General features: G+C 38.5%; 3 protein-coding genes across 3 annotated transcripts; all 3 read left to right on the plus strand.

Annotated features, from left to right (window-relative positions):
• Nucleotides 1–2,594: 2,594 nt before the first annotated feature.
• Nucleotides 2,595–4,841, plus strand: LOC120285920 (calmodulin-binding protein 60 D-like). Its single transcript, XM_039312522.1, has 5 exons — nucleotides 2,595–2,811; nucleotides 3,159–3,231; nucleotides 3,567–3,619; nucleotides 3,850–4,343; nucleotides 4,619–4,841. Exons 1-5 carry the CDS (start codon nucleotides 2,729–2,731, stop codon nucleotides 4,804–4,806), a joined length of 891 nt encoding a protein of 296 aa, XP_039168456.1. The 5' UTR covers nucleotides 2,595–2,728; the 3' UTR covers nucleotides 4,807–4,841.
• A 2,107-nt stretch (nucleotides 4,842–6,948) lies between these two features.
• On the plus strand, nucleotides 6,949–11,729 carry LOC120293991 (calmodulin-binding protein 60 B-like). Its single transcript, XM_039313832.1, has 7 exons — nucleotides 6,949–7,107; nucleotides 8,307–8,379; nucleotides 8,825–8,907; nucleotides 9,496–9,571; nucleotides 10,339–10,388; nucleotides 11,097–11,595; nucleotides 11,712–11,729. The coding sequence occupies exons 1-7, from the start codon at nucleotides 7,091–7,093 to the stop codon at nucleotides 11,727–11,729; spliced, it is 816 nt and encodes a 271-aa protein (XP_039169766.1). The 5' UTR covers nucleotides 6,949–7,090.
• On the plus strand, nucleotides 10,346–15,336 carry LOC120285955. Its single transcript, XM_039312523.1, has 6 exons — nucleotides 10,346–10,388; nucleotides 11,097–11,584; nucleotides 11,909–12,071; nucleotides 12,155–12,343; nucleotides 13,438–13,603; nucleotides 14,647–15,336. The coding sequence occupies exons 4-6, from the start codon at nucleotides 12,170–12,172 to the stop codon at nucleotides 14,997–14,999; spliced, it is 693 nt and encodes a 230-aa protein (XP_039168457.1). The 5' UTR covers nucleotides 10,346–10,388; nucleotides 11,097–11,584; nucleotides 11,909–12,071; nucleotides 12,155–12,169; the 3' UTR covers nucleotides 15,000–15,336.
• The last annotated feature ends 2,601 nt before the right edge of the window (nucleotides 15,337–17,937 follow it).

A 17,937-nucleotide genomic window follows, 5' to 3' on the forward strand; every position in this document is an offset into this window, starting at 1 on the left:
GGATATAAAACCCTAAAAAGTCAATCCAAGAAAAAAAAAAATACAACTTATAAAAATTATAGAAATAATGATCCGTCGTAGCCTAAACTTTAGACTTTATTTAGCTTTAACCTTGGGCCATCGTTGGTTGGCCGCTTGAATTGTCTATATTTTACTTGGGCGGAGAGTATAGCAACAAACTTATAATTATTGACAATGAAAAGTCCGTAATTTTCTCTTCTAGAAGTAACAAACTATCAAAATTTATTATGGTGACATGAAGGGGGATATTACCAAAAAATTCCATGTCTATTGCACTTATGCCTATATAATTTTAAAATTTTCAATTGTACCAATTAAATGATAAACCTTTTAAGGATTTGCTAATTTAATCCTTTTGTTAGAAATTATTGATGTGGATGCCGAGTGTCTTACGTGATGCGACCAATGCCAACGTGAACAATTTTTATATTTATTTTTAGATTTTATGAATTTTTTAATTATATTTTTATTTTCTTTCCTTTTCTTTTAGTTATTCCTTCTTACTCCACCGATTGCCAGACCTCGGCAATTGGTCACAAGCGAGGGTTGGTGAGGGCTAGCCTTGTTGGCCTCGGGTAAGGCTCCACCTTGCTAGATCTTAGTGCTCTAGCCTCGCCCAAAAGTGGTGAGGGAAACCCTCCCTAACCCTCGTTTAAGGCCATTGCTAGCAATCATCAAGGCTTGGTGACCAACTGAGGAAGAAGGAAAAAAAAAATTACTAAGATATTTGAACTATGAAATTGCAGAAAATTTCCATGTCAACGTTGGTCAACATTCATTCCAATAATTTGGCTGGAATGAACAAATTGATAAGGTTTAAGGTTCCATTAGTATAATTGAAAGTTTTAAGACTGGATTAGTGTAAGTCTAATAAGTTTAGATTTTTTATAGTAATTTTTCCATGTGAAAGGTTATGAAAGGAATTTCTCTGAACGAAAATGGGAACAATGCCTTGATATTTGGGTAAAAACTCATTTTGGTAAGACTGTAGAACAACTATATTTTCTTGCGAGAGAGAGAATCTGTGATTTTTTTTATAACTAATAAAGGCAAGAGAATTAAATTTTCTCTTGGGTGGCAGATAAAGTCAAAGGGCCGGCTTCTATGAGGATACATGCAAAGGAAGCGCTCATGCACTAAAAAAAAATCCCCAATTTTAATTCCAGTATCAATTCTATTATAAATTTCTTTTGTCTCATAAAAAAGTGTCAACTTTTAATTGAGTCTCAAATTTGTTCGATTAAACATTCATCCAAACTTTCTCTAGAAAATTGAGAGATGGAAAATTCCAGAGTGGGGAGCTGTTCGTGTATCCTGAGTCGAGTGCTTTGAGCATAAGCTTCCTGACAATGAGAAATGGAAGACTCGCGAGCATAAGAGATTTAAGACCAATTGCAAAATCAAATATTTCTTGAGTGAGATTGAAGGAAGACTCTTATAAGAGTAAGAGCAATTGAAAAAAGCGAACTCTAATTGTTCTAGTTTTTATCCAAATTTCAAGTCTAATAAGACGTCAATTGGGTTGACATGGAAATTCATCTCCAAAAGTCGTCTTGTTGAATATGAAATCTAAGAAAAAATTAGGGTAATGATGTGGAAATGCCCATTGCTAAAGGTAATTTTGGACGGAGGGTTAAGGAAGGTAAAAATGTGACTCGAATAAAAGTCGATTTTTTATAAGATGAAAAAACTCATGATTGAACTGGGAGTGCACCTAAATTGGGTCATGAGACAATAAATGTTTAGGGTAGAAGTGGGACTAGACAAAAAGTTGTGATTTTTTTTAAGACGGAAAAAAAGTTTAATATGTAAATGAGATTAGAGTTAAAATTTAGAGTTTTTTAGGGTATTAGATCTCCAGAGGAGCAAAATAAGATTCACAACATTTTTTGGGAAGCATACGGTACTTCCCTTTTGTACCTTCCCTTCTAGGTGTTCGTGGCGACTGTCTCGAGATAGTATATACCCGGTGAGGGACTAATCGGAGCTTTGAGCCAAAGATTAGGAAATGTGCATACAAGTCAGAAAAGAAGACGGGGATTATAGTCTCGAGGGATTGGAAATCAGTTATGACCTGGTCAGTGTTGAGTTTTATAAGTTATTGTCCTGTGGGATTAGAAGCAAAATTGATTGGAATTTTTCATTGCTTGTTCAAAAGCTTGCACCTAGAAGATGAACTGATTTGAGCATATCACTGCATTGATTAGGATAGATCGGGTCGAAGAGATTTACCTTAGACTTTATGTTGAGGATAAAAATAGCTCAATTCCTTAATAGGTAAAAGGTAGGAAAACAACGTCACAAATATCACAATTTGAGTGTCGTAATTTTTTTTCACCGTAACTTGAGTGTTATAATTTATCTACGGAACTTATTTGGGTTTTTAAAATATTTCCGATGTCCTTATCTATGTAAAAGCCGGAAAAAAAGCCGAAGAAAAGAAAAACTCGTACGCGCCGCTTCAAAAGGTGAAGAGGGCAAATTAGTAAAATCTGGAAAAGGGGAAAAGGGAGCTTTCTTGCTACTTCTTCGGGAAGTGTATGTGAAGTTTCTCAGGTATGTGCCTGCGCCTTCCCACGTTACGGATCCTCCAACCATAAATACTCATCTCGTTCTTCCTCTGCTACTTCACGGCAGCCATTAAACACTCCCAAGATCCAGACACTTTCTCTGTTCTTGCTAAGATCCGCAAACGAAAAGAATAATCATGTCGATGCGAAAGAGAGCTTTGGCTTCCTGTTCTTCAGATCAACCAAGTCCACCCAAGAGGCCCTGCGTAGCTACGATCGAGTAGGTTCACTCTTCCTTGAAATGAGAAACACGATGGAGCCTGCGGTGACGTATAACTTTGATAAGCTTTTGCCTCATGACTGTCCTAAATTGCTGTCGTTCAGTTATTTGTTTGTGGGTTTGCGCTGCGGTTTTAAGGCAAAGTACTAAGGACCTCAAATGTTGTCGTCTCGAATATGTTTCGCGATTTTGCGGTTGTTGAACCGCAGTACTTCCTCCTCAATCGGATTAAACTCTGTTCGCTTTTTTTACATAGCAAGTGAGCCGTTATCTGACCAGGTTACTTTGCTATCCTCTTGGCTAATTTATCCTCTCTTGCTTGTATTTTTGTGATGATCTTCACACAGGCAAGAATGGAATGGGTCCAAGAGGAAACTCGAGCCGAGGAGCTGTTTGATTGAGGAGGATGACCGGAGTGAGGTAAGACGAGTAAAGTGGCCAACTTGGACATTCAAAATGCAGCCTTTTTAGTACACGAGAGATTGCTGCGAGACGTATAGATAATTATCGTCTGAGTGGTAACAATGATTTACCAGTTGACTGTTCTAGGCTTTTCCTGTGAAGCAATTCCACTAAGAACACGATTTAGGTTTTTCATTTTGTTGTCTTCCTTCATCTTGAAAAATGTGGTCAATGGCAATTTGCATGGAGGAGAATGACAATGAAGATACCTGTGATGTGAAACTCGAATGTGATGAATATGTGACTGATGATCCTTGCAATATGATTCTTTGCTATTGGTCTTTGCTGGACAGTTGAGAGAAGAGCTGGAGCCTGCTAAGTCTCATTCAGCCAAAGATTGTCGAAGGTGAATAAATTTCATTTGGTTTGTTGGCAGTATCTTATCTGCATCAACTGATTCCTCTAGTAGAATTTCCAGGTGTATTGTCTTGCCAACTAGATACGTCGAGTATCATTTACCATCCATCCATGTCTCATCTGCATCAACTGATTCCTCTAGTAGAATTTCCATGCGTGTCGTCTCTGCTTCCATACCTGTTCCTATTTCTGATAGTTGTTTCTCCGGAGAGAATGCAGGGCTAATGGTGAATCTACAGCAAAGAATGATGCAAGAAACTTACAGCTTCAATTTCAAACCAAACTGTCACTTCCTGTATTTACTGGAGAGAAACTACAAGGAGTGGGGGGTGCTAGCATTTCTGTTGCCTTGGTTGATGCGAATACAGGACAAGTCGTGACATTAGGCCTGGAATCCTCCATTAAGTTGGATGTCGTTGTGCTTGAAGGGGACTTCAACAAAGACGATGAGGATAACTGGGCTCGAGAAGAGTTTGAGAACTACATAGTTAAAGAACGTGAAGGAAAGCGGCTGCTTTTGACAGGAGATCTTGTAGTGATGCTCGAGCAAGGTCTTGGGGAGCTGGGCGAACTGATATTTAATGACGATTCCAGCTGGACTAGGAGTAAAAGTTTCAGGATAGGACTCAAGGTGACATTGGGTTATTGTGGGAATACACGAATCCGAGAGGCAAAAACGGATGCCTTCCCTGTTAAGCAATATAGAAGAGAAGGTAGGTCCTTCATACTTTACAGTATATAAACCTTGTCCTTTATACCTGATATAAGCGTGTTTTGGACATCCGCAGGATTCAATTTTTTAATTGAGAGCTTCCTTTCATATGGACCTGTACATTTAGAATGGAAATTCTGAATTAAGAAACGATTGGTTTCTTTGTTATTATCAAATGCTGACCCTTTCGATCAGCTTCAGGAGAGAGTTTGCACGCCTATCAAACGTTCGCTTCTACAAATTAATCTAATAGTGACCGGGACCTTCATTTTACAGCACACAGGAGACACTATCCACCTGCATGTAACCATGGGGTCCGGAGGTTAGAGAAGATTGCCAAAGATGGGACATCTCACCGAAGACGGAGTCTACTGCCACTGTCCAAGGAGTTCGACAAACTGAGAGCGGTAAGCATGAAGTTACTAACTAATTTTTTTTGTGCCCCCAGCGAAGAGTCATGCTAACGGGGTCAATTCCAGAGTAAGCAGCCTGCGGGATAATAAGCCACCACTACAGAAAGTAAGTGACCCCTTTCTTCCATCATCTTTTTATTTTTATTTTTATTTTTATTTTTATTTTTTTTTATCATTCATACTCATTTCATCAATAATATTAAAGGAAATATCAATTGCATAGTCCATTAGTCGATTTTCATCAAATCCACACTTCACAATGGCCTAAACTATTGTTTTCATAAACTGTACAACTTAACAACTCTTAGATTGAACTTGCACTTAAAAATTTACATAATTTCGAATTTTTTTCCTAATCGATGATATATCTAATCCATATCACTTTGCAAAATTGTGTCTACAAGGTAAGTATTGCTCACTCGGGAAAGTCTAAGATCAAACGACGAGTTTGCAATCATATCAATTAAGTGAGAACTGAGAAACAATGGCAAAATCAAGTAGAATGCTACCTCAAATATAAATCAATTAAACAACGACTTCTACTGTAGCGACCTGGGCTCCACCGTGTAATATTTGTTCGCTTTGGACACTGAGTCTTTACGGCTTTAAAACGCGTGACAATCCCAGGACTCTCCCCTTAAGTGATGAGAGACTAGAGAGGGACCCTTCGTCCGTGCCATCCCTCCTCTCCTGAGGCGCGGATGCACCGTCATCCCTCTTCCCCGCACACCCCTCCTCCCTCCCTAAGTGATGTGGGATTAGAGAGAGACCCTTCCTTGCGCACGTCTGGGAATACCCCTCCTCCCTCCCTAAGTGATGTGGGATTAGAGAGAGACCCTTCCTTGCGCACGTCCGGGAATACCCCTCCTCCCTCCCTAAGTGATGTGGGATTAGAGAGAGACCCTTCCTTGGGCACGTCCGGGAATTGAGGCGCGGCACACCACCATCCCTCCTCCCCGCACACCGTCGCTTGGGCTATCACACTCTCCTGTCACACTCTCCACCCCTTAGGAGCAGAGGGTCCTTGCTGTGGCCCCACACATGGTCGGAAGTCGGCTCTGATACTATTTGTAATGACCCGGGCCCCACTATGTAATATTTTCCACTTTGGACACTAAGTCCTTACGGCTTTAAAACGCGTTACACAAATTAAAGGGGTCAAAGCCTTTATAAACAATCCTAAGACTCTCCCCCTAAGCGATGTGGGACTAGAGAGGAACCCTTCCCCTTTTTTGCGCATGTCAGGGGACCGAGGTGCGGACGCACCGCCATCCCTCCTCCCCGCGCACCATCGCTTGGGTTGTCACATCTATGCATTAGCAAAATGCTTGCCTAAAGTAAATATTTAAAGCTGTCCACTAGATGGAGCTCACGCGCAAAACTATAAAATTTTGCTCCGACTAAAATATAGCTCCAAATCCATTTCCTTCGAACTCTTGGCTCCATAACGGCCTAAATTATTATTTTTGTATAACTGCACAGCTTAATAACTCTTAAATTGAATCCCGCAATTCAAAATTCACATAATTTTGAATTTTATGCCCTACCTTCGAAAATTACTCGATTAGATGAAGGGCTTGAATCCTAATTAGCCGTTGCGAAACGAAGTTAAGTCGGCTTAACAAGGTCTTTGAGACTTGTATTTATTTCTCTTTTCTTTTCTCCTTCTTTCCCTTTCTTTCTTTTATTTTCCTTGCTTTTTTCGCTGCTTGCTTTCCTTTTATTCTGTTTAGTTACTCATGCGCACCATTTGCTGAAGGAAAATTGAAAATGGGCTGAGGTCTTTCTATCGAAAAACACTGCTTGCTTTCCTTTTAAATGTTTGTTTTAAGTCCAAGATATTACAGTTGTCATCCGTGAAAATCTGAGGCACTCATCTTATTGCATTTTGAACAACACATTCACGTTGCAACTATTATTTTACAAGTTTAAAACTACGAAGATCTTGATTATTTGCACAAGTTGATGCGTGTTTCATTTCTTCATTGGTCCTTTCTCAAGCAACTTTGCATCTTGACCCTGAGGACCCATTCGTACTCCCCATTACATCTTCAATGTTCTTTTCATTCTTCTTTCTCTGTTCTGCACTTACTTACGTACTCTGAATTTCATCCATTGGAATGTGACTTTACTTGCTGGAAAAAAAAAAAATTGCTTGAAGTCAGAGCATGTACCTTCACTAGTGGAGATAAATACTTGTATTGGTCTAGCTCGAACAGTATGCCGAGTGTATTTTTTCCAGGAAGATGGACATGCAACCGTGGAAAAGGCCTTTGATAACTCGAATGATGTGAGAAAGTTCAATGGTGGGAGGAGAGCAAGATCAGTGAAACAAATGCAAAGTTACGAGAGGTAATGAGAATGTTTGCTCCATAATTTTGCTTTTGAGTCTAACAAAAGGGTGAGTTAAAATATTTGCTTTGGCTCATGATGGCGTTTTGTCAAACAAATTTTAGAGCAAAAATTTTATTAATCATAAATTTAGGGCGTGTCCATTTCAAAACTTTGTGAAAGATCACTTTGATGCCCAAACTTTTTAAGAACTTTCATTTAAGTGATTCTGGTGAGCCACATTAGATTTTTCGACAAACTAATCCACCAAAGTCACTTAAAAGTGATCTCTTTTCTAGTTGATCATTTGAAAGAATTTAATACTTGAATGTGTATCTATAAAAGTTGTGACGCTAGTACTGTCATTTTTTTTCTTTTCTCGAGGAACCACTTTCACATCCGATTCCATATTCAATCGATAGTTTTAAGTGTTAGAGAACGGCTCAAAATATGTTTTGGATTTTTATGTCCGCGAATGGTATTTAGTTCAATTTTTTTTCTTTTCTTTTATTTTTATGTGTATATTGTACTAAAACTTGTCATAAAAATGTAATTGAGTCCTTAAACTTTCAAAAAGTACAATTAAGTTCTAAAACTTGTTACAAAACTGCAATTAAGTTCTGAAACCTTCAAAAGTACAATCCTCAAGCTTGTTAGGTTGATGGAATTAAGTTGATGCAATTAAATCCTAAAACTTGTCAAGTTGGTGCAATTAAGTCCTAAAGCTTGTTAGCTTATTCCGTTTGTTAAGTTGGAAGGAGTTGATGGAAGGACTTAATTGTATTGACTTGACAAGCCTTTTTGAAAGTTTTAAGAGTCAATTATACTTTCATGATAAGTTTTAGGACTTTTAGTACGCTTATCCATGTTTATTCTTTAGGACAAAAGTCAAATAAGGTTATTCTCCAGTTCAAACAACGTCAACTGTTCTCAACTCAAGTTAGACTTAGCGAATCGCCTCAAGCATTCCTCTTGGTAGCTCTTCTACGGAATGTTTCTGTTTTGCCTAATCTTGTTGGAAATTTCTGTCCAAAGAGGTCACATCAGTGTCAAACTATATACGCTAAGTCGTGGTTTGCTGTGTAATGCATAGATAGAGATTCGTTTTCTTGAACCTATAAGAGCACGTGATATGTATTGTGTAGAGTGATGTATTTTCATCCAGTTGGCCACTGCTTCCGGTGAGCATGGTCCCTAAAAGATTGATTATGGTTTTGCAGTGAGACATCAAATGGACTTGCAGGTAATCGCAGGCCCAAGAGTCTCTTGACAGAAGAGAACCCTCGGAGAGGGGTAAGATGAGTAGAAACTACAACAGTGCCATTTCTGTGTCATTTCTGATTTCAGTAATGAGGATTAAATGATCCATTGCATTTTCATCTGCTGGTCTGTTTTTGATTAGATGCAGGACATTAGAATTACCCTAGTACCCGACAATTCATTTTTCTTGATAGGAGTGGTGCCACACTTTGTGGCACATTTTTTAGGCTGGTGATGTCATCTTCATGTCAGCTCTAAAATAATGCCGATTGTGAGACATTCCAATGAAGCAAACTTTTGTTTAGATATGTTGTAACATCAACCGTGAAGCTAATGAAATGTTGCACTTGACAAATTGCTTGAGGGAAGAGGGGAAACAGAATTTGAGAGAGAAATGCAACTTTTATAAAGTGGATTCCTATATGATAGATCATGCTCGAGAGTATTCACATTCTCACAGATTGTCAATGCTAAACAGGTCAGGGAAGAATCGGAGCTTATAAAATCTCACTTTGAGAAAATGGTCAGGGAAGTAAAATCTCACTTGGCTGATCTTGTCAGGTACTAATACTTTTCATTTGGAGGAAGAGCAATTGTCTTGTTTATCATGGCTGTGCTTTGAAATTTTTTTCTGGGCACATCATCAAGATTTATGAGTAGAATTGTGTCTTCGGTTCCTATATTAGAAGGAACAGAGTTCAAAAGTTAATACAGACTAGAGGTTCACAAACCTGTTTGCTTACTACCATAACAATATTTGAGCTTATCATACTAAATGGGGTTTGGGGACCTCATATTTCTATGCCTTTGCATCCTAATTCTCTATATTCCTTTCTTCTTAGACCTCTGATTATCCTTTTCACCCGCCACAATGTCACAAAAATCAACTGGGTTCCATCCAAAATGCATACAAGTGACACAAATTGGCAAGAATTCTTCCAAATTAGTCTAAAACTTGATTTCAGTCATGCACATTTGAAGCGCAAGATCTTGGAGGTTCAACATCATATATTTTATGAGACAAAAGGTTGTTTATTGTCTGTAACATTGAATACATGTTAAAAGATGATGCTAGAGTTATCCATATTCTTGTTTGCACAATAACAACTCCACTGGATTCCAATTGCTGTTCAAATTTTTTTCATGCAGTTGCATCTGTAACACTCTCAAAGAGGAATTAGTGCCAGCAATTTGCTCATCGCTGGAGGATACTGTTCAAGGAGTGGTAAGATGATTGAATCATGTTGCGTACTGCTTTGTAGAATCCGTACATATTTTTGTAGTTCACGTTCACCTATTAGCTATGAAGGGGTTGGAATTGCATTACCAACTAGTCAAATGCCAATGAAAATGCCGCAAGATATGGAAAGCTATTGTCATGAATCTTCTACTTGGACTAATGGCAATGTTGAGAACCAGATTTTGGTATTTGAATGGCATCTTTTAATAGGTTGTATGTACAATGATTCTTCTCTTAGAAACTTCTCTAGGATGTAAATATATCATCTTAACCATTTTGATAACCATGTGCATGTAGACAACGACATGCCTGAAAGTGTGAAATGTATCCCTTCAGGTCGGCTAAATGTGCTGCTAAGGATTCTATCTCCAATATCTATTTGAGCCACAAACATATAGAGAGAAGGGAAACCCCAATTTTCAAAAAGAGGTTCAGGCGCTATGGCATTAAAGAAACCCATGCCATACTCCCTAAATAAGCTCAGATGACCTTTCAATAAAATGTTACCTATACCTGAAACCATCGGAAGTATATGTAGAGGATACCTAGAGCTGTGAGATAACTCTATGTTGCAACTGTGTAATTGCTGGTTCATTGTTCTTCAATGGACCTAAGGAATTTTAGCTAGATGTTGTGTTCTGTGAGTTGCTATTAGAAAAGTTTGGAAATGTCAAATAAGGATCCTCAGAAAAGAAAGTTCGAAGCTTTGTTCTATGCGGTTGCGCATCCTCATTATTGGTGAATTTCATCAGGTAAGGGAAGAGTTGGAGCAGTCGAGTTCTCAATCTGTTCAACTTGTAAGGTTAGTGTATACTTTAATTGCTTTGGTGGCATTGATATACTGTTTGATGTTTCTCATCTATCGAGCTGTCAAGCTGGTTTTTCTGTGACATCTTCACACAAAATACCATACATCTGGGATCCCCTAAGCCCATAACATTGAAGGAATTGTGCATGCGTAGTACACCAGGTTTATGGTTTTATACGGTCAAACATGGATAGAAAATATTGAAGGAAATTCATTGCTATTAGTTTTAAGTGAATGACCCTGCAGTTGGCTTATGTCACTCTAGGGAGCACCATTGTTGCTCAGTTGACGTCAGGCCAAAAGATATTAAGCTTTCTTGATGTTGATTTGGCCTGTGACTAGTACACTGTTATCTCATGGCTGAGTTAAAAAACATTGTAATGTCATTTGAATGAGTTCAAAAAGGTCATTTGGGCAGTAACAGTATGTGTTGTAGTTTTGGCTTAAGCACTCTGAATAACAATCTTGTTAAAACGGAATACTTCATCGAACTGGATTGTGGAACGATTTTCCGTTCATCCTTGTTTGAACCAAGGTCAATTAAAACACGGTAAAATTCAAAGAAAAATTTCTGCCAAAGAAAATTTTCTGCCATCACATTCCTATGGAAAGTTCGACCACTCCCTTATTTCCAAGCAGCACATTCTTCATGCTTGAGCTTGGGTTCAATGCCTTGTAATGCTAATTGATGAAGTAATACAGATCTTCTGGCAAACGTCAAAAGAAGTATGCAGTGAGAAACTTGCAGCTTCAATTCAAAACCAAGCTCCCCGCTTTATTCTTTACTGGAGAGAAACTAAAAGGAGAGCACGGCATCCCCATTGCTGTCGAGTTAGTCAATGCAGACACAGGCAATATTGTCAAATCAAGTCCAGAGTCCTCTGTTAAGTTAAAAGTTGTGGTGCTTCAAGGTGATTTCAGGACAGATGATGATCATAACTGGACCCAGGAAGAATTTGAGAAATCCACAGTGATAGAACGCAAAGGGAAGAGGCCTCTGCTTAATGGAAACCTTCTAGTGATTCTTGATGGAGGCACTGGGGTGCTGGGTGAGTTAGAGTTCACCGACAATTCAAGCTGGACTAGCAGTGGAAAATTCAGGATAGGATTACAGGTGCTGCCTGGACATTGTGAGAATATTCGTGAAGCGATAACAGAGGCGTTCGTCGTGAATGAGAATAGAGGAGAGTGTAAGTCCATGGTAGTCTTTATATTTTTTAGCTCAAAGAAATAAATATGTATAGATTCTACTACCCTCAAGGTAATTACAAAATAAAGCTTCATTTCTTAGTGAAGCCTTACTTTATCTGAAAGCAGAAGCCAACTAACATCTGATTCTAGACTGTTTCCTGAAAAAAGGAGTAAGGCCTTCTTAATCTTAATCTGATTCTTAATCTACCTTAGTGCTTTGGACAGTAGTAAAGAGAGTTTTAGTTGCACAAAAAGTTCTGTTTGGCATGTTGGTCTTAGCATTACTGCAATTTCTTCCTCTAATATTTTCCCTTTCGCTTTAGAGCAAACAAGAAACATTTTCCACCTGCACCTGGCGATGATGTCTGGAGATTGAAAAATATCAGTAGGGATGGAACATTTCACAAGAAGCTGAGTGCAGCAGGAATATGCAACGTGGGACAGTTTTTACGGTTACTCAACACGGACCCCGAGAATCTGAGAGGGGTGAGATTTTTAGCACGGGGTCCTCAAATTTGGATTGAACGCCCTGAACCCAAGAAGAATGATGTTGTGTTTGTTCATTGCAGATTCTCGGAAAGAAGATGACAGGGAAAAAGTGGGATAAACTCCGAGCACATGCAGAAACTTGCTCTCTGAATGGGAACCCTCCCATGTCTCTTGATAATGAAAGTGATCATCAAAATGGCCATCAACTCACTGACCATACTGCAGACCTGGTGCATCGTGTTGCTGAGAAATTTTCTCTCGAGCATAAGGTAACTGGGAAATTCTCCTATTTCTGATATTTGCTATGCAATCTGCAAGGGATAGCCTGTGACCTCAGAGCATTAGTTAAATTTACTTTTTCTTGTGGTGCACAAATGAATTGAGGTAGTTCACTATAGTATACAATCGATCAAGGAATGGTTTCTAACAATTAGGTGCATTTGATTATGTTGCATTAATGATTGTTCTCTGTTGATGGTTGCAACTTTGAGTTCCTAAGAAGTAAGCTGTTTCAATTAGCTTTGTAAATGCCAAGAGAAAAAACAAAGACAAACACAAAAGAGAGCATGGCCGATGATATTCGCTGACCCTTTTTTGATTGGTAAAAAGGAAATACTAGTAAAGGGACCAAGGCGGGGCAAACCCGGGTAGAAAAAAGCTTAGCACCGAGAGAGCTCATTGACAAGACAAGTAATCTACAATGTCGATTAAAGCATTTACCTGCACACATAACTTTCCATTATACCAAAAGTTTAAGATTTTCAACCAACTTTCTGTAATAGAAGAACGGCCCTTTCCTCTCCAACGAGAAGTCTTTAAAGTTGAGGATAGTGACCTTGGACATCTAAGAGGCCTTCTGTATAACATTGTAAAAATTATACAGACAAGCATGAGTAAGTGAGAGAGCACTTTCAAGCTGTTGATTCGGTGTAATTAATGAAAATCCGAGGCACTCATCGTCATGTTGTAGTTTGAACGATTGACACATTCTCGTTGCAACCATCACTTTCCAAGTTTAAAACTGTATGAGTTGATGTGTTTTTAATTCTTCACTTGTCCTTTCAAAGTCAACTTTGCATCTTTACCCTGAGTACCCTTGCCTTGATTGTACTCTCCATGACGTCTTTCGAGCACCTGACCTTCTTGTGGTGGCGTAAAGTGAATTGAGGTTCTTTCAATGTGTTATTTATTCTTCTTTCTCTGTGCTGCCCTTACGTTCTTAACTCTGAATGCAAGTTCATCCATTGGAGTGCAACATTACTTGCCGTAAAAAGAAACTGTAGCTTATCGTCTACCTTCAATAGTGGAGATAACTACTTCCATTAGTCCAGCTTGAGCGATATACTGAGTGTTTTTCTTCCAGAACCATGGAGGTACAATCGGGAAAGGCTCAAGCTCTTTTTCATCTGAAGTCTCTGAACGACAAACTGAAATTTCAGCCCCTGTTCAACATAATATGGCTCCAAGTACCTGTGCTCCTCCAGTTGGTCCAGAAGCTCCTCCAGCAAATGCGAGCTCCACTGCTGAAGGTAGGTGCTCCAAAACACAAAACTCTCTCCCTGTAGGCACATACAAAGATGTGGCCTGTGAAATAATGATGAAATTAGGACTTTCCACTTGATTGTTGAGCTTTAATAAATAAAAGCAATGTGTTTTAGATACTTATGATTTGGGTTCTGCATTATATGAAGACATTTATTTGTCCAACTACCCTATCAATTGAACTTGCATCTGAAAATGCTGAGAAATAATTTTTACTGATGACGAATAAACAAGAAGAATAGGCTATTGCAGGTCACTACCAAAAGCAACAATCTAATCGATTCAGTGCCAAGGCAAGAGGGCAATAATTGAGTTCTTACATTTTATCAGGTTTCAATTTGAGAGATGCAACTTCAATTTAGACATGAACGATATAAGAGTTGAAGTACCAAAATGACTGATGAGGACATGCAATGTCGAGAACATTCCATATCCAAATGCTAATTATACACTGAAAGATATATTCTGTAAGTTGTGATTGTTGCAAAATGAGGCTTATTTAATACATTCTATCTATTTGGCCATATATGTATGTATGCATGTATGTGTTCAGTCCTAGCAATTGAAATGCAACTAAAAAATTAGTTGGTAACATGTGCCTTTTGAGTGGGGGATTGGGGTAAATGAGACAGGAACACCTTCACTTAGATGATGCTAAGTGGATATTGACAAGATGTTGTTATCACTAGGTAGATATGACTAGATTTAATAAGCACAGTGCAGCGTGCTTTTATGTTCATTTTTATCAAATGGTGACTGGAAGATGATATTAGGAAAGAAGGTTGGTCGGTTGAACTTAGATGTCAGATGTCACAAATTGAGATTGAAGCACTTAAAATTTACAAAGATTAGTGGAAGAAAAATTAAGAGATGTGCACGGTGAGGAAAAAAAAATTAATGGCACTTCCCATTTTATTAGAATAGTAAAAGCTCACAACCATTTATTCCGAATTACTTTGTTAAATTGTACATCTGTGCTCACGTTGGTCTATGTTTACTAACCATATTGCTGTTCTTGTTCTTTCTCCAGGACATACTGGTGTAACTTTGGCATTGCCAGCAGTGTCACAAAATACCAATTTTGGAAATGCCTTGGAGCATTCAGCTGATCACACTTTTCATCTCGCTGGACATCAGCTCCTATCTGCTGAGGGTTCTGATGTTCTGTGTTCTCCAGGAGATATTTCTACTGTCGAATTGCCAATAATGCCACCTCACATCAATTCACAATGTGCCATGCCTAGCCAAATGATCAGTTCTTCAAGCCAAATGGTCTATGACAACGTTCCCTTCTCTGAACCACTCCTTGCCTCGATACGAAGCTTCCAATCTAGTAGTACATTTCCTCCTCTTGAAGGCAATCACGTGATGGAAGGAACCTGACCAATCATTTCCGATGATAGTTTTAACTGGTTGGATATTTTGATGCAGCCCATAACAGATGATGCCTCAACAGACTTTCAGACCCCACCAGATGATATGTAAACTTTTAAGATCAGGGGAGTTACTTCCTATTCGCATATTAGCTGTTCGAAGATCATTATCTGTCAGCTAGCGGTAGTAGAGATGTTGTGGAAGATCTCTTCTCGGTGTGCATGCCCCTCCTTTTATGACTTTCGAAATGTCTCGAGGTGATATACTAGAAATAGTACTGTTTAATTGGAGTGTCTCCCTCTCCACTATTTCAAAACGCGCTGTGAGTAGCCAAATGATCGATTCTTCGAGCCATATGGACTCCATGGAAAATCAGAATGTTCTTTCACACCCCCTTCAGTATTCAGCCAAAGGTGTTTTGTGTTACAAACTCGAATTACCTTCTATCTTGTCTTGTCAGTACTTGGAATTCTTAACTGCGATTTCTCGTAACTAAGCTTATGTAAAACGGCTCACGGATAGTTTGATTTGACTTAATATGGGGTTTGCACTGGAATACACTCCTAATATAGGACTGAGTATCTGTACTTTTATTGGTTTGTCATTCCACAATTTGCTTTATTTCCTCAACTATTTACAATTTGCTTTCAAGCATCATCACTTTCCACGTACTATAAAAATAAACCCAAAAGTAAGTAGTATTTGCCTTTCATAGTACAGGGAACAATCATACTTTGCATGCAGTCTTTAAAATGATCATTTCATGGCAATACAAGAAAACTGGTCTTCCTATTCCTCAGTTGCACGCCACCGGGGGTATTCGCTTTCCACTGTATGCAATATACTCTAGTGATTACTTCAGTCATAACTGATCTTAGAAAATTTAGGTGAAATCGATTTGACCTCTGAGGTTAGTCAAAAAAATTTCTGGCCAAATAAAGGTTAATTAATCCTAGTCAGTATTTGCGGTAGCTAATCTAATACTGTAATAGTAAAGTGATGCTCAGTAAGAGACCATTGTAGTGACATGTGGCCTTCTCCTAAGTTGACGCCTACCCATATTCTATTTTTGGTATTTTCTCTCTCTATTGGAGGTCATGTCCAACTTCATATTTCTTCCATAAATTTATTTTCTTTTCAAAGTTCTTTTATAATAAACGCCATGGAACCACTGAATATTTTCTTCCTACGTTGACACCTATCCACTTCCTCTTTTGGCCTTTTCTCTCTTTTCACGCCATGTCCAACTTTCATGGGTTCTTCCGTCTTCTTTTATTTTCAAGAATTGCAACAATAAGCATCGTCCTTTTCCTTTCCCAAGATTAAATTTCTTGTTCATTATATTCTATTTTAAAATGGATTTATATCAAAGATATTGTCAACATGCTCAAAAAAGATTGAAGAAATAAAGGAAATTGTTAAATATCTAATCATGATTTAAAAGAATTAATTTCAGGGGAAAAATCATAAAAACAGGAAAAATAAAAAGAGATAGTATGATTGAGTCCGTGGGTGCACCGTAAGAACACTAATGGATACACGCCACCTAGCGAGTAGCAACCATTCGGCCAGCAGCTAAGGGGCTGCATGAGAACGTTCTCTTCCTCAAAATTTCTATTCTTTGTTCTCCGGAACAAAAAATGTAAACCCATTTGCAACGCCAAATTGCTTTTTTGTTCCTCGTAATAAAAACTTAGCTCGGGAATGGTTTTGGAATAGAAATGAGAAACAAAAAAATTGCTTCTATTCCTAGGAACAATTTCTAGAAATAAGCTAGTTTTTTTTTTTTTTTTATTAAAATTTTCTTTTATTTCTCTCTCTTTGCCGCAGCCACCTTCAACCGCTTGGAGCCACCGCCCATCGGGGCGATGGCCGGCGATGGCCGGTCTCCGGTTGCCGCCCGCCGTCGGGCCGCCACTCGATGCCGCCTCCCGCCATCGCCGTTGAACGACTGCCGCCGCCGACCATCATTGCCAACCGCCGCCGCACGGCCCATCGCCGCCCCTCCCACGGCCACGGCCGCCATTGAGTGGGCCATCCAAACACGGCAGGCGGCGGTGGAGGCGGCGTCGGGCGGCCGTCGGCGGTCACATCCATGAGCATGAATAAAAATGAATAAATATAAAAGAAATTGTTGCGTTACCAAACGCATTTCTATTCTTTTTCTATTCCAAGAGTAGAAATTTTGTAGTTACCAAACGGGTTCTTTTACCAATTTCCCGGAATAGAAATAAAAAAACTATTTCTGAAAAAACTTTTCCCCAACCAAGAAGCATTACTATTCGCACCCTAAACTTACGTGATAATGGCATTCTCGCACTCTTTTAGAGCCATATCATATATTTGTGCATTTTTTATAATTACCTAGTGTTTGTGGGACAGGGGGAGTGCCACAATCGGTGAAGATAGTCGAGAGCCCTTATCAACCAAATATAGGGCTATTAGATTTGGAAGCTTTCAAATCTTATCTTTAGAAGTTAGAAAGTTTTCTATTTTATATATTTATTTTCTTACAAGTAAATTTTTCATATTGTACTCTTGAGTATATAAATACCCACCTACGCTTAATAGAAATACACAATAATTTCTATCTCAATATGCATGATAGGTTTCAAGTTCCAAAAATTGAGGAATCCGTTCCAACATGATAAGTTCCAAGGAACTTGTAACTTGAATAAGTCTTTATATTTTTTCTTTTTCTATGTTTTCGTGTGATCCTACGACATTCCATGTTATCCAATAATGAGTGTGTAATTTGAAATCACTAGTTTGAGCTTCTAATTCCAATAATATCCATGACTAAAACTCTTACTTTATTAATATTTCATAATTTTCGTGTGTCTAAATATGAGTTATGATTAATGAATTGTAGCAAATTGTGACTATTAGATGTCATGATTTACTACAATTGTTAAATTAATAATATAGGTGGCCTAGGTAGGTCCTT

The sequence above is a fragment of the Eucalyptus grandis genome, chromosome 5, assembly GCF_016545825.1.
Source record: "Eucalyptus grandis isolate ANBG69807.140 chromosome 5, ASM1654582v1, whole genome shotgun sequence".
Classification (NCBI taxonomy): domain Eukaryota; kingdom Viridiplantae; phylum Streptophyta; class Magnoliopsida; order Myrtales; family Myrtaceae; genus Eucalyptus; species Eucalyptus grandis.